Here is a 22,057-nt window from a genome sequence, read left to right on the forward strand (position 1 = left end):
ATGCCTGGGTTTGGAGGGGGAGGGATGACGATCAGGGTCTAGATACCTCAAGGGGAGAACAGGGGATTTGAACTCCAAAGAGTAATCAATTGAATCAACTGGTTGCATACAATATAATATAGTGTATTAAATTATGTCAAATAATGTCTTTTATGAAAGCTAGTAATGTTTGTAACTTAATTATCATTATGACATATGTATACGGACTGTGGTTATTAATCTATGTATTTATGTATATACAATACTATGCTCACAATCTGTACTGCACCTCAGACCATGGAGGGGCTCCTTCCAAGCTAGGTGTTTACACAAAACTAGACACAAGTAACTATCCATGGTACAATCTACAAAAGACAAAATGATGGACCATTACGATTAATGGGAAAACATTGAGCCATCCAAGCCAAAATTTCCCCACTATAAGTAATCATGTGTCAAAAAAAATAAAAAAGCCCTTTGAAAGGAGGCTTGAAACCGATGTCTTCATCCAGAAACTGAGAGGCAGGAAGCTGTCTGTGAAATGGTGGATTCCCTCTACAGATATGCTGGGAAACCATTCAGAGGCAATAGGTAGCTTATATTAGAAAAGGGAATTAATATAGAAGTGTAAAGCCTGAAGTTGCATCTTTATATTTATTTTCTGTGTAATTTGTATGTGTTTGCTTTTCCTTACTATTTCATCTTTGACACTGGGATTATTCTATTAAATAAACTTTGTTTCTCTTTACCCCCACCGCCCACCCCCAACAGGATGCAAACTGTGTGAAGAGTGTCCCTCAAAGTGAACTAATCACTGAGGGGGCATGTTTCATGCCTTAAGGGGGTGACAAACCATAGGGGAAAAGTCGGAGTGGCTGGTAGTAAGAACTCTGGAGGGACTGATCCGGGGAGACTCAGGAAAGAACCGTTACTTACTTTGTAACTGTTGTTTTTTGAGATGTGTTGCCCATGTCCATTCCCAATTAGGTGAGTGTGTGCCACATGCACCAGGGCTGGAAATTTTTTCCCTAGTGGTATCCTTCAGGCCATCCTTCATATAGGGTGCGGCTGCCACCCTTCCCCCTCAGTTCCTTCTTGCTGGAACTCCGACTGAGGGGGAAAGAGGATGGGCATGAAATGGACATAAGCAACACATCTTAAAGAACAACAGTTACAAGGTAAGTAACCGTTCTTTCTTCTTCGAGCTGCTTGCTCATGTCCATTCCCAATTAGGCGATTTACCAGCAGTATCCCCAGAGGTGAGCAGGAGTTCATGGACATGATGTTTTGCAACACCATTCTGCCAAAGACAGTGTCAACCCGAAGCTGTGCATGATAGCATAGTGGGGCATGAAGGTATGTACTAAAGACGAGGCAGTGGCTCTACAGATGTGCATACAGATTGGGACGTGTGCTAGGAAGGCTGCTGAGGACACCTGGGCAATTGTAGAATGGGCTGTTAAGGATGTTGGACGTGTGACTCCTGCCTGTGCATAACAAGCCTGAATACAGACTGTGATTCATGCCGAGATTCATTGGGATGAAGGGTAGCCCCTTCCTCCGATCAGCAATAGCAATGAAAAGCTATGTTGATCGATGGAAGGATTTAGTTCTCGATGTAGAAGGCTAGGGCTCTCCTGACCTCAAGAGCATCTACGTATGATCTCTCCTCATTGGAGTTTTGGAAAGAAGACTGGTAGAAAAATGCGCTAGTTGACATGGAAGTGGGAAATCATCTTTGCAGAAATGCTGACTGCAGATGTAGTTGAATCTTGTCTTTATAGAAGCTTATATAGGGAGGCTCTGAGGTCAAGACCCTAACCTTCAAGACCCACCTTGCTGAATGGCCACCAGGAATGCCACCTTCCAGGATAGGTGCATGAGGGAACATGAAGCTAAGGGCTCAAATGATAGCCCAGTAAGCCAGGAGAGGACCAGATTCAGATCCCATTGGGGAGCTGGGTCCCATACTGGTAGGAAGACCCTTTCCAGGCCCTTGAGAAATCTGGCTGTCATCTCGTGTGAGAAGATCACTTTGCCCCGAACAGGAGGGTGAAAAGCAGATATGGCTGCTAGGTTCACCTTAATCGACGAGAAGGCCAATCCTTCTTATTTCAAATGGATCAGGTAGTCCAAGATAATCTGAATAGAAGTCTTAGTTGGAGTGGTACTATGATTAGCTGCCCAGCAGGTGAAGCGCTTCCACTTGGCCAGGCAGGACATTCAGTAGAATCTGTTGGACTTGGGCTGAGCAGGATTGTTCTTCCCATCTTAGCCATAGAGCATCCATGTCATCAGGTGCAGGGAGGCCAGGTCTGGGTGCAAAAAAGGATCATGATCCTGGGAGAGGAGGTCCAGCCGCAACAGGAGTGTCCACGGGTCAGTCACCGATAATTCAAGCAACATCCTGAACCACCAGGATGACTCATACTCTGTTTCTTTTCACTTTTTTGAAGAGCTTGTTGATCAGTTATTGGTGGGAAGAAGACCTCCCCAACCAAGGTACAAGAAAGGCATCTGTCAGTAAACCAGCGTCAAGCTCCTGCCAGGAACAGAAGTGCTTGCATTTAGATTCAGACTCATAGACTTTAAGGTCAGAAGGGACCATTATGATCATCTAGTCTGACTTCCTGCACAATGCACCCACTCCTGTAACAGACCTCTAACCTATGACTGAGTTATTGAAGTCCTCAAATAATGGTTTAAAGATTTCAAGGTACAGAGAATCCATAAGCAAGTGACCCATGCCCCAAGCTGCAGAGGAAGGGGAAAAAAAAAACAAAAAAACAAAAAACCCAACCCCAGGACCTCTGCCAATCTGCCCTGGAGGAAAACTCCTTCCCGACCAAATACAGCAATCAGATAAACCCTGAGCATGTGGGCAAGACTCACCAGCCAGGTACCCAAGAAAGAACTGTCTGTAGTATCTCAGAACCCACTCCATCTAATATCCCATCAGAGGCCACTGGGCATATTTACTGCTAGTAATCAAAGAGCAGTTAATTGCCAAATTAGGCTATCCCATCATACCATCCCCTCCATAAACTTATCAAGCTCAGTCTTGAAGCCAGCTAGGTTTCTTGCCCCACTGCTCCCTTTGGAAGGCTATTCCAAAACTTCACTCCTCTGATGGTTAGAAACTTTCATCTAATTTCCAGTCTAAACTTCCTGATGGCCAGTTTAAATCCGTTTGTTCTGGTGTCCACAGTGGTGCTGAACTTAAATAACTCCTCTCTCTCCCTGGTATTTATCCCTCTGATGTATTTATAGAAGGCAATCATATCTCTCCTCAGCCTTCTTTTGGTTAGGCTGAATAAGCCAAGCTCTTTGAGTCTTCTCTTATAAGGCAGGTTTTCCACTCTAGTAGTCCTTCTCTGCACCTGTTCCAGTTTGAATTCATCTTTCTTAAACATGGGAGACCAGAACTGCACACAGTATTCCAGATGAGGTTTCACCAGCATCTTGTATAATGGTACTAACACCTCCCTATCTCTACTGGAAATACCTCGCCTGATGCATCCTAGGACCACATTTGCTTTTTTCATGGCCACATCACACTCGTGGCTCATAGTCATCCTGTGATCAACGAATAAGCCCAAGTCCTTCTTTTCCTCTGCCACTTCCAACTGATGTGTCCCCAGCTTATGGCAAAAAATCTGTTCACTCTGGTGGCGAAGCGATACAGTCGGATATTGCCCCACCTCTGGAAGATGAAACTGGCCATCTCTGGGTGTAGGGACCAATCGTGGTGAGAGCAAAAGGATCTGCTGAGGTGGTCCGCTAATGTGTTCCTGACCCCCAGGAAATGCACCGCTTCCAGGTGAATGATGTGACTCACACAGAAGTCCAACAGAAGATCTTTGTACCGAGGTCCCTGCCACTGAGTAAGTCTGTGGGACTCCTGGGAGGAACCCCCCCTGGGTTCCAGTATTGCCACAGTCCAGGCATTGTCCCTGAGGCCATGCCTCCATTGGTGCCATCATGGGGAAGCCAGGTGGCAGGGTCAAGGACTGTCCCTTCAGCAGGACAATTTCCTCTCCCTCCAAGTCTGAGGAGCTGCTATCGGGTGACCATGGTAGCGCCAGCGCTGATTGTCCCTCAGTGATGAGAGATGCATGCCGGTGCTCTGGTACCACTGCTCTGTGCTGAGAATGTGTGTGTTGGGCATCCTGAGACATGGTCTTGTCCTTGGGATTTTTGTAAGGACTTGGAGAACAGGGTCAAGGCTCCTGGGATCTGTGCTGGGAATCTGGGGACAGGCGGCATTCCAGAGACTGGTATCATCGCTCTGCTGACCAAAGACAGGAACACGACCTCTCACTGCGCAGCTCCAGTGAGCGGTGTTTCAGGTCTGTGGACCATCTACATGCCAGTGAGCAGTGCTTGGGAGATGAGATCGCTGCATAGGTCTCAACGCAGATTTTCCCCTTGATGAGCTCCCTGATGGTGTCGGTGCAAAGTGTCAGAGCAGTGGTCTCCCTTCCATAAGTATTAGCAATACAGGCATCACCAGGAGATCCTTCACTACCTGAAATGCCTCCAAGGTAGTCAGCACTGCTAGATGATGAGGAGCCTTACCTCCCCCAGGAGCCAGTGGCAGGCCTGTTACAGGGCTCAAAGCTCATGAAGGTGAGGATCCTCTTGGAGGTTGCGGGGATTGTTGGCCCGACCAGGGTCAGGCCTGGTCCCCCATGCTCTTCTTCTTTGCTGGCGAGCGCCCCCGCTTGATATGAATTTTCTTCAGTCTCTTCTTTGGCACTGGACATGGCAATCAGAGCAAAAAGAGCAATCCGGCTCCCATTAGCCAAATGTTATGGTCCTTAATTTGGGGGCAAAAACTTACAAATTTTGCACTGCTTGCAAACGTGAGTTTCCCCCAAGCACTTCAGACAGCTCTGATGTGGGTCACTCTTCGGCACAGGCTTCCTACACGAAGCACCAGATTTAAAACATAGAGACCAGGGCATGCCCCGTCCCTGGGTCGCTTTCTAACAACTAACTCTACCCTAACTCTTAACTGAAAACTAATAATAATAATAATAACAACAACTAATAATTACATATAGGTTAAGAAAAGAAACCACTTGGTCAAGAGACTTGCAAGAGCAAGAAATGTTTCAGCACCGTCACAGGCGGTAAGAAGGAACTGAGAGGGAGAGAGGCCAGCAGTGCCCTATATCTGGTGCATACACATGCCACTGCAGGGGGCACTAGAGCTAGCCCTACGGATACCACTAGGGGAAAAAATTCTGGCATCAGTGCATGTGGCGCGCACACACATCCGCCTAATTGGGAATGGACAAGAGCAAGCACTCAAAGAAGAATGGTAAGGCTGCTGGTGTCACTCCGTAAGGAGTAACCAGAGTGGTGGCAGCCAAGGGAAGACCTTTATGTTTGTGGGCTGGGCTACTGGTGTCAGAACTCTGAGCCACACTAGCACAGCATTAAGGCACCCAAAGTTACAGGGCAGGTGGTGACAGAATGCCTTACTGCTCTGGATGGTCCCTGGAACATCACAGAATGGCAAGTGGTTAGTCAAATATGTCCTGGTCTATAAAGTATTCAACAAATTGAGTTTCTGATATAAACACAGTGTGGGTGAAAAATGTGTTCCAAATATTTGCTCATCATCAGAAGGCACACTTGCAGCTTCTCTAAATGTACTTAATTTCCATAATTATTTCCTCTGGTCACTATTCTGTGTAATATTACACAAACGATTGGTTCCTGATTGCTGACCCAACATTATAGCCCTGCAGTTCCGTTTGTTGGCTTGGCGCTACAGCTACTTGAATGCAATGCTTATTTTTAATACATATGGGCCTCATTCTCCCCTGCTTTGCACCTCATATAGTCAATGTCTGTGTGACGGGAGACTAAATCAGAATGGTAGCATTTTACAACCATCCTGCCAACACAGATGTAAATGACTACACAAGATGGAGAATCAGACCCATGTGATCCGTTCCAAGTTCTGTGCTGCTGGGCTCAACAAATATTCTGCTGAGAGCCCTATCAGGCTTCAACAACTGCCACGTATACGATAGGATTGTCAGATTGCTTTTGACTATTTCCTTCCAGTTCCAGACAGTTCCTGTTTATTCATCTCATTACACTTTCCAACAAAAGACAATTGCACCTGATCAATGATATCAGGATACCACAGGTGACAGATCAGATACCGAATCCATCAAAAGGATCCAATCACCAAGTCTTGAATGACCATTACTCTAAAAAAATAAAAATAAAATAAAGGTAGGGGAAAAATTACTTGATGAGTTATAATTATATCATGTTCAAAGAATAATGATTTAAGGAGCCCATCTAAACACTGGAGAAACTACTGAACCAAACTATTTTTGGAGATTAAACCTTACATTAGAAGGAGGTTCACAAAACTTCAGATTATATGTCAACTGTCAAGCTCGCTTTAATTGTCACGCTCTTAACATTTACACCAAACCTTCCACCAAATATATTTATTTACATGTTCTCTCACCAAGATAGTTTCATTAGAAGAATCTAAAATTTAATTTCTTTCCTAAGTGGAAAGCAGATCATAAAATCTAATTCCCATATACTGTAGTGTAACAGTATAGGCCTCAATAAAAATTATATTAATTTTTTTTTTTACCTGCCTCAATTTCATTCTGTTTTCTGTTATCAAGGCTTCTGAAGAGGATGTTTTCAGTACAGCCAGAAGCTTATAACATCTGTTTGGGATGCATTCATAAAAGGCTGCCTTCCCATAGTCTGTTCTACTGTATTAGATTACAGTTACAGAAATTAGAAAGAGAAAGTCTACTAGATCACAGAAGAGAATCCCCCTGCAAATTAAGGATATAGTAATCGGATGTGGATTTGAATGGAGACAATACATAGTCCTGCGCAGTTTTATTATTTGTTGATGGGTAAAACACTACCCACATTGCTGATTCACACAGTATCATCAGAGTGCAGTACACAGGAAGCTCTACAGGAAGACCACAAAAGATGAAGAGTGTCCAAAGAGGGACAAGCAGAAAGCTCCCAGTGACATACCAGGCAGAGTATATACTGATGGAATCAGAAAAGAAAAACCAGTTAGTTACAGCTTCATTAGACGGTTATTTTAAAAATAAAATCAGAGTATCTAAATTACCCTTTCTAAATTTGCATCTTTAAATAGTGAGTGGGGGAAACAAAATTTAATTTATTTGTTTATTTGTATTTTATGCTGTTTAAAATATTTTGCAATGTAATGCTTGACTGTACCCTGCTTAGCTGAGTGCAGACATGCAATGTCATAGTTTATCACACAAGCAGGACGTGAGCTATGCGGCTCTCATCAGTTGCTGTCTAGTCTATGCCTTTCCCAGTTGAGCGTAGTGTTATTTATTTGTGTTTCCTTGATAAAAAGAAAGGGGTTATTTTTATAGGACCTTTTAGAATTAATCTCATAAAAGGATATGAGATATTTTGTTTTCTTACCTTTGCATCTATAATAAGAATGCTAGCATATTGGCCTTTAGGCACTCCTAAAAGCTCAGATTCTTCTCTGAACACCATAGGGTTTAATTCATGTGTGATTAGCAAGCCATAACCAATAAAGGGTCATTATACATACTGAAAGAGAACCAACATGCTCTTACATTTCCTTACAGGCCAATATGCTAGCATTCTTATCACCATGTGTGCCCCTGTGAACCTACTTTAGAGACTCCCTGATGCAATCCCTGCACACTCCATGCATTTCCCTGAGGAGACCCATTCATTTATATATTTGTGTAGATGCATCCCCACTGCATTAAATGCCCCTCCCCACCCCATGAGCATCTCTGCAAACCCCTACAGAAGTCTCCCATACACTCCTCGGCTATCTTATAAGCACCACCTCATTAAGACCATGTTTCCCTTTGTCACTCCCCATATACCCAGTAAAGATCCCACAATGTGTTTTTCTACATATGCCACTCCTTGACTAAATCTTTTAGTGATATCCCAATCCAATGTTTGTGGCATCTGAATTTATCATCATGGAATCAGCTGACTCCTCTCCAAGGGAAGCACACCATGATGGTCTCTGAAAGCTGCTTACCAACCAACAGAACTAGTCCAAAACACACACTTCTTTTAGTTTTCTAATTTTTGAAATTATCTTCCATTCCAAAATGATTTTTGGTCATTACATTTTTCATGGAATATTTTTTGAAAATGTTATTTATGTATTTATTGGCCACTGAATACAATAGAAAAAATTATATCCACAGTTTTTTTGCACCTTCTCTCTTTTTTCTTTTTGAAAGAATCTTTTCTTTTTGCTATTCTGTAACTTTTCAAAGGTTGAGGCAGTTTTGAAAAGTTGCAGAGTGGCGAAAAGAAAAAAACAGGGAAAAACCCCAAACCCCTCTCCCCCTTCAAAACCACCTACAATTCTTTTTTGTAATTCCAAAAAACTCGTAAGCTTTTTGTAAAAGTTTCCAGGTCTGTAAAAAGGACTTTTATGTTTACAAAGATCTGAATGAAATGTTTGGACCAGCTCTACAAACTAAAAAGGTTCTGTTAGAAAAAACAAAAACCTATTGACAGTGAAATCAGGAAAAACACACAAAAATGACATATTCCCCCACCCTTCATTTGTTTTATTGCTGCAGATACCTTTAAGGCAAGGTAGCTTTTCAGAACGCTGACAAAGTGGGGGCTTCTGGCTTCAGACATTTCACTACTAAATGACAGATTAAAGCAGGACACTATGTTTGTACATAGAAATTTCTATCAAATAACATGGAATGAACCATGACCCCATCACCACTGTAATGAATGACAGTGAGAGAACTGGCGGACTCTTTAACAGATTTTTTTTTTTTACACCCTAGAAAGGAAGATTGACAGTTCCTTAACATACAAGCTAAATTCAAGGGTACTTTCATACAAATGTATGCTTGTCAGAGCACTTATTAAAATACCTGCACACGCCCTACTTCTGCACAATTATGAGTTGTTGATTCTGTCTGAGAGAGTACTAAATGAACCCTGCAAGAGTAAAAGCTCTTAAATGTCTATTTAGTATTCTGCAGACTTCTGTTCAAATGATCCTTTAAGGAGCCTTGCATAATTGACGCTACCATATTTCTCCAACTGCAGTCACCTAGCTAAGTTGAACTAGCAGTGTAAGATAAATTGAACCAGTGGACCACCTCAAAATAGTGATATTTTATGAATACACATAAGATAAGCTTACAAGCAAAAAAGAAAATTTAAGCTTTGCTCTAAAAACCTCTTTATTATGAGATGAACTGCCACTGTGAGGTTTAGATAGCATTTAAACAATCTACAAAAATTGTCTTATGGTCTCATATTTCTCTGCCAGCAGTGTATACCTTAAATATCCTTTGAGAAACCTCTCTTTCATAAATCAACATATTGGACCTTAATCTCCCATGCCTCGCACCTTATGTAGACATTTACATCTGTGCAAAGTGAATGAATGGAGCATAAAATGGATGTAAAATGCCAATACCCTGAGGACCTGATCCTCAAACACCTAGGCATATGGCAAGTGTAAAGTTATTCAGGTGTCTAGGTATTCACCAGTTTGGGACTCAATTAGGTAGAGTTATACACTCTGAACAGGGGTAAAGACTATAGATCTTACAGTGAAGAATCAGAGTCATTAAGTGCACACACCCAATCAGTCAATACATCCCAGTGTGCATATTAAACACACACAAAACTCAAACTCATTTGAGAACGTAACTTAAATTTTTTTTTTTTAAATCTCAGTTGCTCAGGGTTAAACGTTTTTCCTCGACCAAAGTAGAACTGTATAATAAGAGGAAGATTTCTTCATCTCAGAGCCGTTACAACTTTTACCACATAGGAAGCGTGACCTGAGAAAGGGCCAAACAAAAATTTCCAAACAAATGCTGCATCTCAGCTGTAGATTTCTTGAAACACTCCAATAAATCTTATTTTAAGATGTCACTCAAGCAAATCCTGTATGATAGCAGAAATAAAGTACTCTAATGTCTACCAAACTTGAACAAGTGTTACATAGAATTAGATACACTGTATCTGAAACCCTTTTAAAAAAATCTAATTTCAAGAAAAACAAAATCAAGAAAAGTATTTGGATCCAAAGTTATTTTTAAAATTAACTGCTTGACAATTAAGACTCAAAAAGTATTAATTAATGAAATAATGGGGTGGCATTACTGCTGATAAATGTGTCCATTGTTGGGCATAAAGCAATACTTCAGCAGAGCACAAAATCTCACTCCTCATGTTAAAAAAAAACAAACAAACCCAAGCCCACATTACATACAGTAGATGGCCTGATTACCCTTCCCATTTTGTCCATCTCTCTGATAGAGTGCCTGCATGAATGTGAGATTGTGTGAAGAGATATATACAACGATTATTTAAACAGAATTATGCGCCACACATATTAGAGGTGAAATGTAGATAAGAGCAGAGTTATTGAGGAAACAAAGGAGTTATGTTCTCTCACAGAAGGATACATCATATGAAATGTACAGGGATCTCCAAGCAAACAGCCACCATTTCTTGCTTTCCACATTAGCAGAAAAAAAAAATGGCACAGGAAAGACAGAAAATAGACAGCATTCCCCAGCTATGTCCTTCTGTACATACTTATTTACTCTTGGCTAAGTATAATTTTACTTATAAATTATAATATTTAAAGTGAACAAGAGATGATTTTAAAATGTAAAAGAAAGAAGGAAGAGGAAAACATTTTATTGCACAACAAAACGAGTTGCTAACACTGAGCGTTTAGAATTACTAAGATTTCTTTCTGCAATACAGTGTATTATGGCATACATATTTCATAATTACGACCCTGATACTATGAAGACTTACATACATGCTTAACTTTAAGCACAACAGTAATTCCGTTGCATCTAGTGCATTTAGTGGGGTTACCTAAATGCTTAGCATGCATATCTTTGCAGAATTGGTCTGTCTGTTTTAGTAGTTGGGATTTCACCAGGAAGGGGGAAATGTTTTTTTCTTTGTATAGTTGTTTGTAATATAACAAAACATGCTCCTGATTTTCAACCTCGCGGCTGCTTACAATGTATAAAATTAGTGGTGTGTTAGCCAAGGTACTCTTAAAAGGCATACATTCATGTCTTCACATTATGGAATGTTGTTTTCTTTAAACCTCCCTTTTTATTAATTTTTAAATTGACAAAGAGAAACAATGCAGTACATATGAGACTCTATTAGAAGTCTTGCAACTAATCATACTGACATTCCTAGAGCATATAGGCAAAACCCCTTGTTTGTGTACGACATTAAAAACACACAATGTGCTTAGATGATTGTATGTATTATTCAAAGGCTGGCCAGAGTTTGAAACTGAAGTAAGAGTGTACCCCAAAAGGAGTAAAACACGAAGGCCAAAATTTAGTGGCTACCACGGAGTTCAATGGGAGCAGTGGTTGCTCCATATCTCTGAAGATCCGCCCACATTTATTTAGGTGCCTTTATCATTAGTATTATGAAAGAACCTACAACTGAGATAGGGGCCACACTGTGCTGGGGATAGTACAAATAAGTAGTAAGAGACAGTCTATTCTCTGAAGAGCTTACAACCTAAATAAAGATGACAGAGTGGGGGAAAGGAAGAATTATTACGATTTTACAGATGAAGTTGTGAGATAAGTGGGTCCTTAATTTCACGCTAAGCAAAGCACTTAAGCACTTGCTTAATCTTAAAAATAAAGCCCTGGATTCATTATAAAGAAATAAAATGATCTTTTTAAGCTTAGTTTAGGTAGAAATGAGGGAGAGGGAAATGGTAAGGAGTGGATGAGAACACAGTGGGAGAAGGAAAAAATGGAAGAGAGAAGGAAGCTGTGGGTGAGAGAAATGAAGCATAGGCAGAGGGCAAACAGCGTTAAAAGAGGCAAGTAAGAGTACAGTGTGGGGACAGTGAAATCTGGCAGCAAATGGAGCAAGGAAATATAGGAAGACTCAGGTGTGGTTAGAACTAATTAGTCACTCAACAAGCAAGTATAAAGCCGAGTGTTCATGTTGTGAAGATGAGGTTTCTAGTAAGTCAGGATGCTGCACTGGAGCGTGTTAGCCCTTAGCATTGCTCCCTCTGCTGCTGCTGGAGAAGTTTTTAAATAAAAACACTCTGAAGTCCCTCTCACTGCTGGCTCCCAAGTGGAAAGAAGGGTGGAGAGGTTACTGGGAGCCAGTGTTCATCTTACAGCACAGTATTAATCTAGCATTGTGTACAATTCATGGTTCCTTGTCTACACCCATGCTGTTAGGTGTTGATGCTAATTTAAATCTTGTTGCAGTTTTTCATAGTGGCTGGCACCCAGAAAATATATTCCTGGTCAATAAATTGCATCCAGAGGCAAACAGACTGTAGAATTACTTCATTATTTTTGTCTGTAAAACTTCTCTTTATTTGGACAAATTTCTTCATTTTTGTGTGCCTTGAGGTGGATGTCTGAGACTGTTAAGGAGATACGTTGAATATTAATGAATGCTGATCGTATGAATACTTCTTTCTATAACCTACTCTTAAGACCCTGTCTTAGTCCCTCAGGTTTGAGGCTTTGAAGAACATCGCACAGATGGAACAGTTTGGGTCTCTTCATCTGCTTTGAGAGCAACTTTACAAGCTTCTTCCATGTTGATGGGCTGTTCCTGAATATTCCATTTAAATATCATCAAAATATAAGAACATAAAACTGGACTTACTGGGTCAGATCAATGGTTCCTCTAGCCCAGTATCCTGTCTTCCAGCAGTGGCCAATGCCAGGTACTTCAGAAGGAATGAACAGAACCGGTATCAAGTGATCCATCCACTGTCACCCATTCCCAGCTTCTGGCAAACAGAGGCTAGGAACACTTCAGAGAATGCTTTTGCATCCCTGCACATCCTGGGCTAATAGCCATTGATGGACCTATCCTCCATTAACTTATCTAGTTCTTTTATAAACCCTGTCATAGTCTCGGCCTTCACAACATCCTCCAGAAAAGAATTGTACAGGTTGACTGTGTGTTGTGTGAAGAAATACTTTCTTTTGTTCATTTTAAACCTTCTGCCTATTAACTTCGTTTGGTGACCTCTAGTTCGTGTGTTATAACAAAGAGTAAATAACACTTCCTTATTTAGTTTCTCCACACCCGTCATGATTTTATAGACCTCTATCACATCTTCCTCTAGTCGTCTCTTTTCCAAGTTGAAAAAAAGCTCCAGTCTTAAATTCTCTCATATGGAAGCTTTTCAATAACACTAATCATTTTAGTTGCTCTTTCCTGTACCTTTTCCAATTCTAATACATCTTTTTTTGCGATGAGGCGATCAGATCTGCATGTAATACTGAGGATACGCACATACCATGGATTTATGAAGAGGCTGTCACGTTGGCTGGATTGGAGGGGGGAGGAGGGGGGGACCACACACAGCATTTATTATATTATTTAACATCAGTGTGTCAAAATCATAATAATTCATATGAGATATGCCGTATCAGGTACTGTTAGAAAGGCTATATTGTGCTAAGTAAGATGATAATGTTTATGTTCATGTGTTATATGTGTAATGGAAATTATGGATATGGTTGATATAGCTGTATTTCAAATTGTGCTGTGTCTAGGTGACACTCCAGACAGGATGGCTGCAGCACTAGCCTGCTTAATGGCCCATTAAGGAAATTCACAGGTATAAATGGCCCATGGTGAGAAGCCAGCAATATACCTGATGAGTCACCAGGACTTACTCATGTGACTCTGGACTCCATCTTGTTCCTGTAAAATTCCACAAGCAGCCTGGCAAAGACCAAAGGACATAAAAGGCAGCTGCCCAAGATCCATTTTGTCTTTAGTCTCCAGCCTACTTCTGGATCAACTCATCTACAACTGAACTGAACTGAAGCTGTGAAACAAAGGACTGAGACCCATCCAGGTACTGGATGTATATCAGAGGGACTACACAAGCCTGCAAACTCCACAATTCTTCTAGAAACCTGATATATATGGACTTTCAAATTATTTGTATGTATCTGATTTCTCTTATAACATTTCTCTTATAGTTTTTCTCTCTTTATATAATAAACCTTTAGTTTTATTTACTAAAGGATTGGCTGGCAGCGTGGTATTTTGAGTAAGATCCAAACTTATACTGATCTGATACTGTGGCTGACTTTGTGGGGTCAGGAGAAACCTTTTTGGTAAAGAGCACAGTTTTAAATAACTGGTCTCTTTACTGGACCTAGTGGCCGATTGGGACCCAGAGAATGAAATGCAGTAAAGGGGGCTGTGTATATTTTTATTTTGGCTACTTGATAACCAGTGTGGGGAATCAGAAGCACTGTTTGTAGCTGGTTGGGAAGTCTGACTTCAGTGTCACCCACCAGTGCTGGGAGAATCTGCTCTCCTTTTAAAGCCTGCCCTGACGTTGGCATTTTCAGGTGGCTACCCTAGGCGTGGACAGGTCACAGAGACAATATGGTATTTTCTGTCTTATTATCTATTCCTTTCCTAATGATTCCAACATTCTTTTAGCTTTCTGGACTGCTGCTGCGCATTGAGTGGATGTTTTCAGAGAACTATCCACAATGACTTCAAGATCTCTTTCTGGAGTGGTAACAGCTAATTTAGACTCCATCATTTTATATGTATAGTTGGGATTATGTTTTCCAATATGTATTACTTTGCATTTACCAACACTGGATTTCATCTGCCATTTTGTTGCCCAGTCATCCAATTTTGTGAGATCCATATGTAACTCTTCATAGCCTGCTTTGGACTTAACTATCTTGCATAGTTTTGTATCATCTGCAAATTTTACCACCTCACTGTTTACTCCTTTTTCCAGATCATTTATATATATATGTTGAATAGTACTGGTCCCAGTACAGACCCCTGGGGGACACCACTATTTGCCTCCCTCCATTCTGAACTGATAATTTATTCCTATCCTTTGTTTCCTGTATTTTAACCAGTTACTGATCCAGGAGAGGACCTTCCCTCTTATCCCATGACCACTTACTTTGCTTAAGAGCCTTTGGTGAGGGACCTTGTCAAAGGCTTTCTGAAAATCTAAGTACACAATATCCACTGGATAACCTTTTCCACATGCTTGTTGATCCCCTCAAAGAATTCTAGTAGATTGGTGAGCCATGATTTCCCTTCACAAAAACTATATTGACTCTTCCCCAATAAATCGTATTAATCTATGTGTCTGATAATTCTATTCTTTACTGTAGTTTCAACCAATTTACCTGGTACTGAAGTTAGGCTTACCGGCCTGTAACTGCCAGGATCACCTCTGGAGTCTTTTTTAAAAATTGGCATCACATTAGCTATCCTCCAGTCATCTGGTACAGAAGGTGATTTAAATGACAGGTTACATTCCACAGTTAGCAGTTCTGCAATTTCACATTTGAGTTTCTTCAGAACCTTTGGGTGGATATCTTCTGTCCTGGCAACTTATTGTTGTTTAATTTATACTTTTGTTCCAAAACCTCCTCTAATGACCTCAATCTGGGACAATTCCTCAGATTTGTCACCTAAAAAGAATAGCTCAGGTTTGGGAATCTCTCACATTCTCAGCCACAAAGACCAATGCAAAGAATGTATTTAGTTTCTCCACAATAGCCTTATCTTCCTTGAGTGTTCCTTTAGCATCCCTCTCAGGATAGCTGGCTGTATTTTAAAGAAACCTCTTTGAAAATTTTAAAGAAATTTAAAGAAACCTTATTGAGGACACAGGAACAAACCATCCCCATGTGCAGGGTTCATATGGACTTGCTACCTGCAAATGAAATTGTGTGTCCACCAGCAACAAATGCAGAACTAGTCTATAGCCTCTCTTGTGCCTGTCTGTAAGGGGGAAATAGCAAATTGTCTTTTGGAAACTGTATATGTCCAGTGTAGTGACTTGACTATTTGGTTTATAGTTCCCCAGGCAAGTATTTCCATAACTGTGGGAGAGAAAAATAAACAAGCCATACTGATATACTTACTCCTACCCCATCCCTGGGCCACTGGTTACATGTAGGAAATACACTAAGGGAGGGACTAGTATCTCTGAAGCACTGGCTTCCAATCCTCTATCAAGAGCACATACTCTGAGAAGAAGTTAAAGGTGAGAATAATGGCAAATAATGCTATGCTGAACTTTGTAGTTGACAGCAATATTGACAGGAGCCTAGACACACACAGCCTAATTTCTGAAAGACAAACCTACATTCTGAACATAAAGAATGTGAGTGAACTTGAATGTCTCTAGCTCCATATGCAATTATAATTGTTGTATGCTCACCCTGGGGATTTTCAGGTACATGTTGCCATTTAGGTTCCTAACGAGGCCGGTATGTATGCAAACTTTATTTCTGTTTGTAATCCTGGTAATTCCTATGTATTTCTGCATGTGAAACTCAGGCTTATCTTTAATTTATAAAATGAGTTTAATTGTACATGCATCTTCACTTTTTATAAAATTTAAAAAACCTCCACAAATTACTTCAACTTTTAGTTTTAAAATAAAGGAAAAACAGTAAGCCTTCCACAAAAACAAACTAAATACCAACCTGTAAGTCACCACTCCCCAGATGAAGCAAAATCCTGAGTGAAGAAACGAGCCTCACCCTGTTCCCTAAACCTCAACAGAACTCAAATTCTGTCAGACTAGTAGGGGAAAAGAATTCTGGTGGCAATGTCTTAGATGACAGAATCTCCCACCACAAACTCTCAGACATTTCATTCTAGATACATAGTTGAGGCTCTCAGCTGACTTCCACCATCATGGCAATGAGTCTTCCAAACAGCCAAGACCTTTGCAAGATAGAGCTTTATAGATCAGAATCAGCATCTTTAATTGCATCAGTAAGTTAACAGGAAGTCTATGCAGTTCTGAAGAAATGACCTAATATGTATTCTGTGGCTAACACTGCTTAATAGGTGGGCAGTCGTTCTACATTAGCTGCCTCTTCCAAGTGGCCCATGTAGAACATATTACAGTTATAGAAGTCACAGAGGCCCAGATTATCATAACTAAGGTCCCAACTGACTAGTTCGGTGAACACTGCAGGGGCAAGAGGGAAAGCAAGCTTTTTTCCACTGGCATTAACTTAGATTCCAGGAGCATGCCCAGATTTTGTGCCTTCTGAATAAAGGATAGAGAAACACTTGAGATAGAAAATACCCCTGCTATGTCCTCTAGATCCAACTCCACAGTCTGTAGCATTTAATGAACAAGGGCCATTCTATCCTCAAGTATTTAAGCACAACCTGTGTTACTATGAACTGGAAGCTGTGTAGTTTTCAAAACAAAGGGGGCAAAACAAGTGGTGAGCTAAAAATATGCTGTTACTCAAACTTCAAGAAATTCTCTAAAAATAGAATTTCCTGATATGAGATGCAAGTTAATAGGAAGTGCCCTTCCTGTGTTTCCTAGGCTGCAAGGGTAAAGAGTTTGTTTTCAGCAGACTTAAAGTGGAGTCTGATCTGAGCTCACTCTTTTATCAAGTGCCCTTTTCTACAAAAATGTCACTTTGGTGGACCACGTCATTCAAGAGTTAGGCATGATTTTCTAACAACGGTAGTGTCACTTATATTTTCATATGCAGGGAGTCCTTAAGGAAATTCTGCACGGTCTCTATAAATTTAGGATCAGATTCATACATTCTTACTCATGCTGGGAAGCACCTTTCTTCACAAATAGCCCCACCAAACCCAATGGGACCACTTGGGGCTATTGAATGAGAGTATGGCTATCAGAATCTGGCCCTTAAAAGCAACTATATTTTACAGAAGAGTAAGTACAATAATCATTAACACCACACAGGCTTTGATGTGAATCCTGACAACATATTCAACCAACTAGAACTCATACAAGAAAAAAAAAACAACTAGTTTAGATACAGGATATGATTTACTATAACACCGTTTCCAAATTCAAAAACAATTTTGTCTTGCCTACCCTAGTAAGCCACACCATATCTAAATTAACAAGCCTGAAGCATTATTTTGTATTATTCCCGCAAACTTGGTTTGAGTCCACTTTGGAATAACAGCAGTATGAAACATACAATGTAGTACAATATATTCACAGTCAATAAATACCAAGGCTGTTTAGTCTTTCCAAGAAAAATACTCGCGTGCTGCATGGATAGTACAACACTGTCCAAGTTGTGAGTCAAAATTCTATGAAATTCACAGCTTTGTCTACTTAAAAAGATGTAGTGAATGGCCTGAAATGTAGCAATCAATTCTGAAAAGCAAACTGTTTTTCCTTTCAGTTCCTTTTAGTCCACTTGCCAGCTCTAGCTCTGTTATGATAACCCAATGGGCATCAAGCTGTATGTCACAGCTGCCAGAGACGTGTGAAGCATGGAGCCAGACCCTAGATATCAGATAAATCTTGCCTTTTACTCTTCGGTACAGTTTTTCAAAGTCATTTTCTACAATTATTTTATATCCAAACAGTAATATTTTAATTTGAAAATACACCAAACAGATTTTGAAATAAGATCTGCTTAACTTCCTAAAGGCCAGCCCCAAGCTCAACAAGACTCTTTCATCAGTACAGAATCCAAGCATGCTTGTTCGAGCATTACAGCAGAGCTAGAACCAGTTAGCATGACTTCAGGAGATCTGAAATTAAAAACAAGGTTACTTTTCACATAGTAATAGGCTCAATATCCCTATTGCTGAAGTTGATGACATTCTGGATGTTGTATTTGCAGTTCACCTTTAATAATCAAACCGCATATACTTCAACAATAAGTGTCCACCTTAACACCAGTTTATTAAATCTTGTTTTGTCTGGTTAATGGAGGTTTAGTTCTTGTGGATTTCCTTGCTCTTTGACATTTTTGATACTTAAACAACAAATACTACAGAAAAATAATATTTGAGTTAATCTCACTTTTGTGCAGCATGATTAAATAAGAAGAGTAACTGAATTCACAAGAGTCAAAGTGAAGAGAGAATTCACTTCAGAGAAAAAAAACAATGGAATCATTAAGGCAATATCCAGCCAGCATTCCAAGAAAAATTCTCACTGCAAGCTGAGAGCTTGTTAACAAAATCCCTGGTAGATTATGGATATTACAAATAATCTCCTTTGATTCTTTGCTGTAGCAGCAAAACACTAAGGTTTTTCAACATTGCCAGCAACTACAAACAGATGCTATTAAAATAAAATTCAGGCGTTTTTTTAAAAAGAAAAAAATGCCTAAACTTGTATTTACATATTAAAATAACACTTTTCATTCAAATACTTTAAAAATCTATGCAAAGGTAACAAAATATTATCTCAATTTAATTGTCTTTATGGGGAAACAAACCTCTTCTCTACTTAAGAAACCTGCTCAAGGTTAAATAGTGAACCAGTAGCAAAATCAGAATTTGAATCCAGGAGGCAAATACTCAAATACAGGTGTGCAACTTCCACAGCAGTCAGTGGCAGCTGCATTTGACCCCTCCCTAGCCTTCTGTGTTCCAGTCTTCTTCTCTAACCATTAGCCATGAACCTCCCCTATTCAGACGAATACTGGGTGTTTTACTACCTATCATTGAAGTGTTTACAGTTTTTAAAATATTTTATTCTTTTAAAAAGTATATATAAAAAGGTCAGAAAGAACTCAGGTTTAGCTATAAAAAACCCGACAAACACTTAAACTGATTTTCTCTTTTCATATAAAGCACAAAGGTTTGAGTTTCAGTGATGTCAGCCTCAATTTAATTGGCTTGCTTGTCAGTTTTTGTCAATAAGTATGTTTTAATAGTATTCTTACACACATGCACTCACTCCCATTTCTGAGTTTTCAAAATATATACAGCATTGAAACTACATTTTAAAGTAATATATGCAAACAAGTTTAACCTGTATAACAATTTAGCCCTATTTTAAAGCCCCATTTTATCAATATTTAAATATTATGGGGCAGATCCCCATGTCTGGTTGAGCCAGGCTCTGCACAGAACATAGGGTGGGAGAAAAGGAGGGAAGATGGTTCTAAGCAACTCAGAACATGACATCAAACCCCACCCTGCTCCTGACAACACTCCCAGCCAGACCAAAAACACTCTGTATGTCAAATGAATTCCCAGATGCCTTGTAAGGGCAGCTCTCTGTCCCCTTTGTGCTGCCAGAGCAGTGCAAAGGAAAGAGAGCCAGGAGTCAGGATGTGGTCCTATGCGTCAACCTTCCATACAATCCACTGACTGCAAGACATTGTCATCTAAATATTAAGGACAGCATAACTTAAACGCCAGGAAGCAACTATATGAGTTTAAAAGCTCTTCAGTACATTCCCTAGAATATAAAAGTGGAAAGCCTTCAGCTATGTATTTAAACAGAAATCTCACCTTATTGTGTTCATACTTGTATGGGATTTTGAGTGTATCCATAGCTCTGATCATAGCCTGCATTGCTGTAAATATATTCTGATACACCAGTTTTGTGAAACCCCTTTTGTCTTCATCAGAGTATCCTGATCCATGGATGATTCTCATCTGTTTGATGAATGTGCTTTTGCCACTTTCTCCTGTGCCTGCAAGACATCCAATAAGAACACATCATCAAACCGAAATATGCACAGTACACAAACATGAAATTGTTGCACAAACAAAGCAACTTGTTCTGTACAGAGCTGAGCATGCTTTCAGCACTCAATCCCACTAATAAACAACACTCACTCTTAATTACGGGCACCACTAACAAAGGCCAATCCTATATCCAAACAGCAAAGGCATCCAGTCAAAACTAAAATGATGTTTAATTAATTAAAAGTTGCATTTTAAGGACCAAAATAAGTAAAAGTAGAATATGAAAAGGATTCCAACATGTTACCAACTATAAAACATGCATACACCAAAACTGCTGGCCATTTGGATAATCTAAAATTATGAGGGTATATTTCTGTGACTGTATAATTTTTTTATGAAGTCTGTGTGTGCATAAGTTTCCCCGATACGTTGCATGGCTGCCCTGTGGAGGGGGGTGAGTGTGAGAACTTCCCTGCCAAGGTGGAATGAATAGAGTTATTAAAGAACTGGCTAAAACCAACCCAGATCAACGAAGTGTCCAGAGAGGCGAAGCTCCAATGACTCGACTGACACTCAGTAGAGAAGCTGAGCAGAGACCCCGCTTGAGAACAAAGGACTGGAAGGTATGAGATGAGGGATTAGTTGGCTCTGAAAGAAGCTTGAGAGCTCTATCATCTGGGAACTGACTGACTAAAGAAGGAAGTCAGACAGACAGACAGAAAAACAGAAAGCCTGGAAATGGAGTTCACTAGTCTATGAAAACCTACGAACTTTCCCTGCTGTGTTTCCAGTTGACTAATAAACCCTACCATTTTGAAAACACTGCTTGAGCGTCACTGTAAATGCTTGGTGAGGTGCATTAATCCCTAGAGCATACAAGTCTCTAACCAGGACAATATCTAAGTTGGACTTGCTGAACAGTAGAGAGAAGCAGGAGTGCTGAAGCCCAGAGATTCGGTCTCAGGGAGGCAGTCAAGCCACACAGCCTATCCTGAAGGACCCCTTTTGGGTCTGGCACATCAAAGGGGTTTCTTCAAGAGCTTGTTCCAAAGTTGGGGGCACAGCACCAATCTGGTGGATCCATGACAAATCTACCAATGACCTTTTGAGCATATATTTATAGTTATTTAAATTAGTATAAAATGTTTTATCATATGTAAACTGTACAGGAAGGACATGGTTATTTCAAATGGAAAGCACTCAACATATTATGGTGATGGGTAGCAATTCAGATAGATACCTTCTCCATAAAGGCAAAATTAAATAAACTTCAAGACTCATTAACGATTAGGGGTCTGCAAAACTTTTAATTTGATTCTAGTTTGTTAACAAGCATTCATTCATTCACTTGAATTTGTTTCTGTCCATAAATGTTAGCTAGAACAAACAATTGTTTTAGCTGGCTATCTGAAAACATTTTGAGTAGTGGTGCATTTCAAATTTGAGTTGTATTTGCTGGGAACAGTCACATGGGATATATCATATGCATTTTTCTTTGGCTGTGATTGGCTGAGCAGATCAGGATGATCAACAGAAGCTATTTTACTTGTTT

General features: G+C 40.1%; 1 protein-coding gene across 1 annotated transcript in view; it reads right to left on the minus strand.

Moving 5' to 3' along the window:
• LOC137167121 (guanine nucleotide-binding protein G(q) subunit alpha) overlaps window positions 1–22,057 on the minus strand; it is a 206,677-nt gene that overhangs the window by 124,128 nt on the left and 60,492 nt on the right. Inside the window, exon 2 of the mRNA XM_067569124.1 lies at window positions 20,326–20,510. Within this exon, the coding sequence (XP_067425225.1) occupies window positions 20,326–20,510 (185 nt within the window). The remainder of the gene's footprint in view (window positions 1–20,325; window positions 20,511–22,057) is intronic.

This window comes from Emydura macquarii, unplaced genomic scaffold, assembly GCF_026122565.2.
Source record: "Emydura macquarii macquarii isolate MOO-44397 ecotype Brisbane River unplaced genomic scaffold, CSIRO-AGI_Emac_v2 contig_2897, whole genome shotgun sequence".
Taxonomy (NCBI): Eukaryota; Metazoa; Chordata; order Testudines; family Chelidae; genus Emydura; species Emydura macquarii.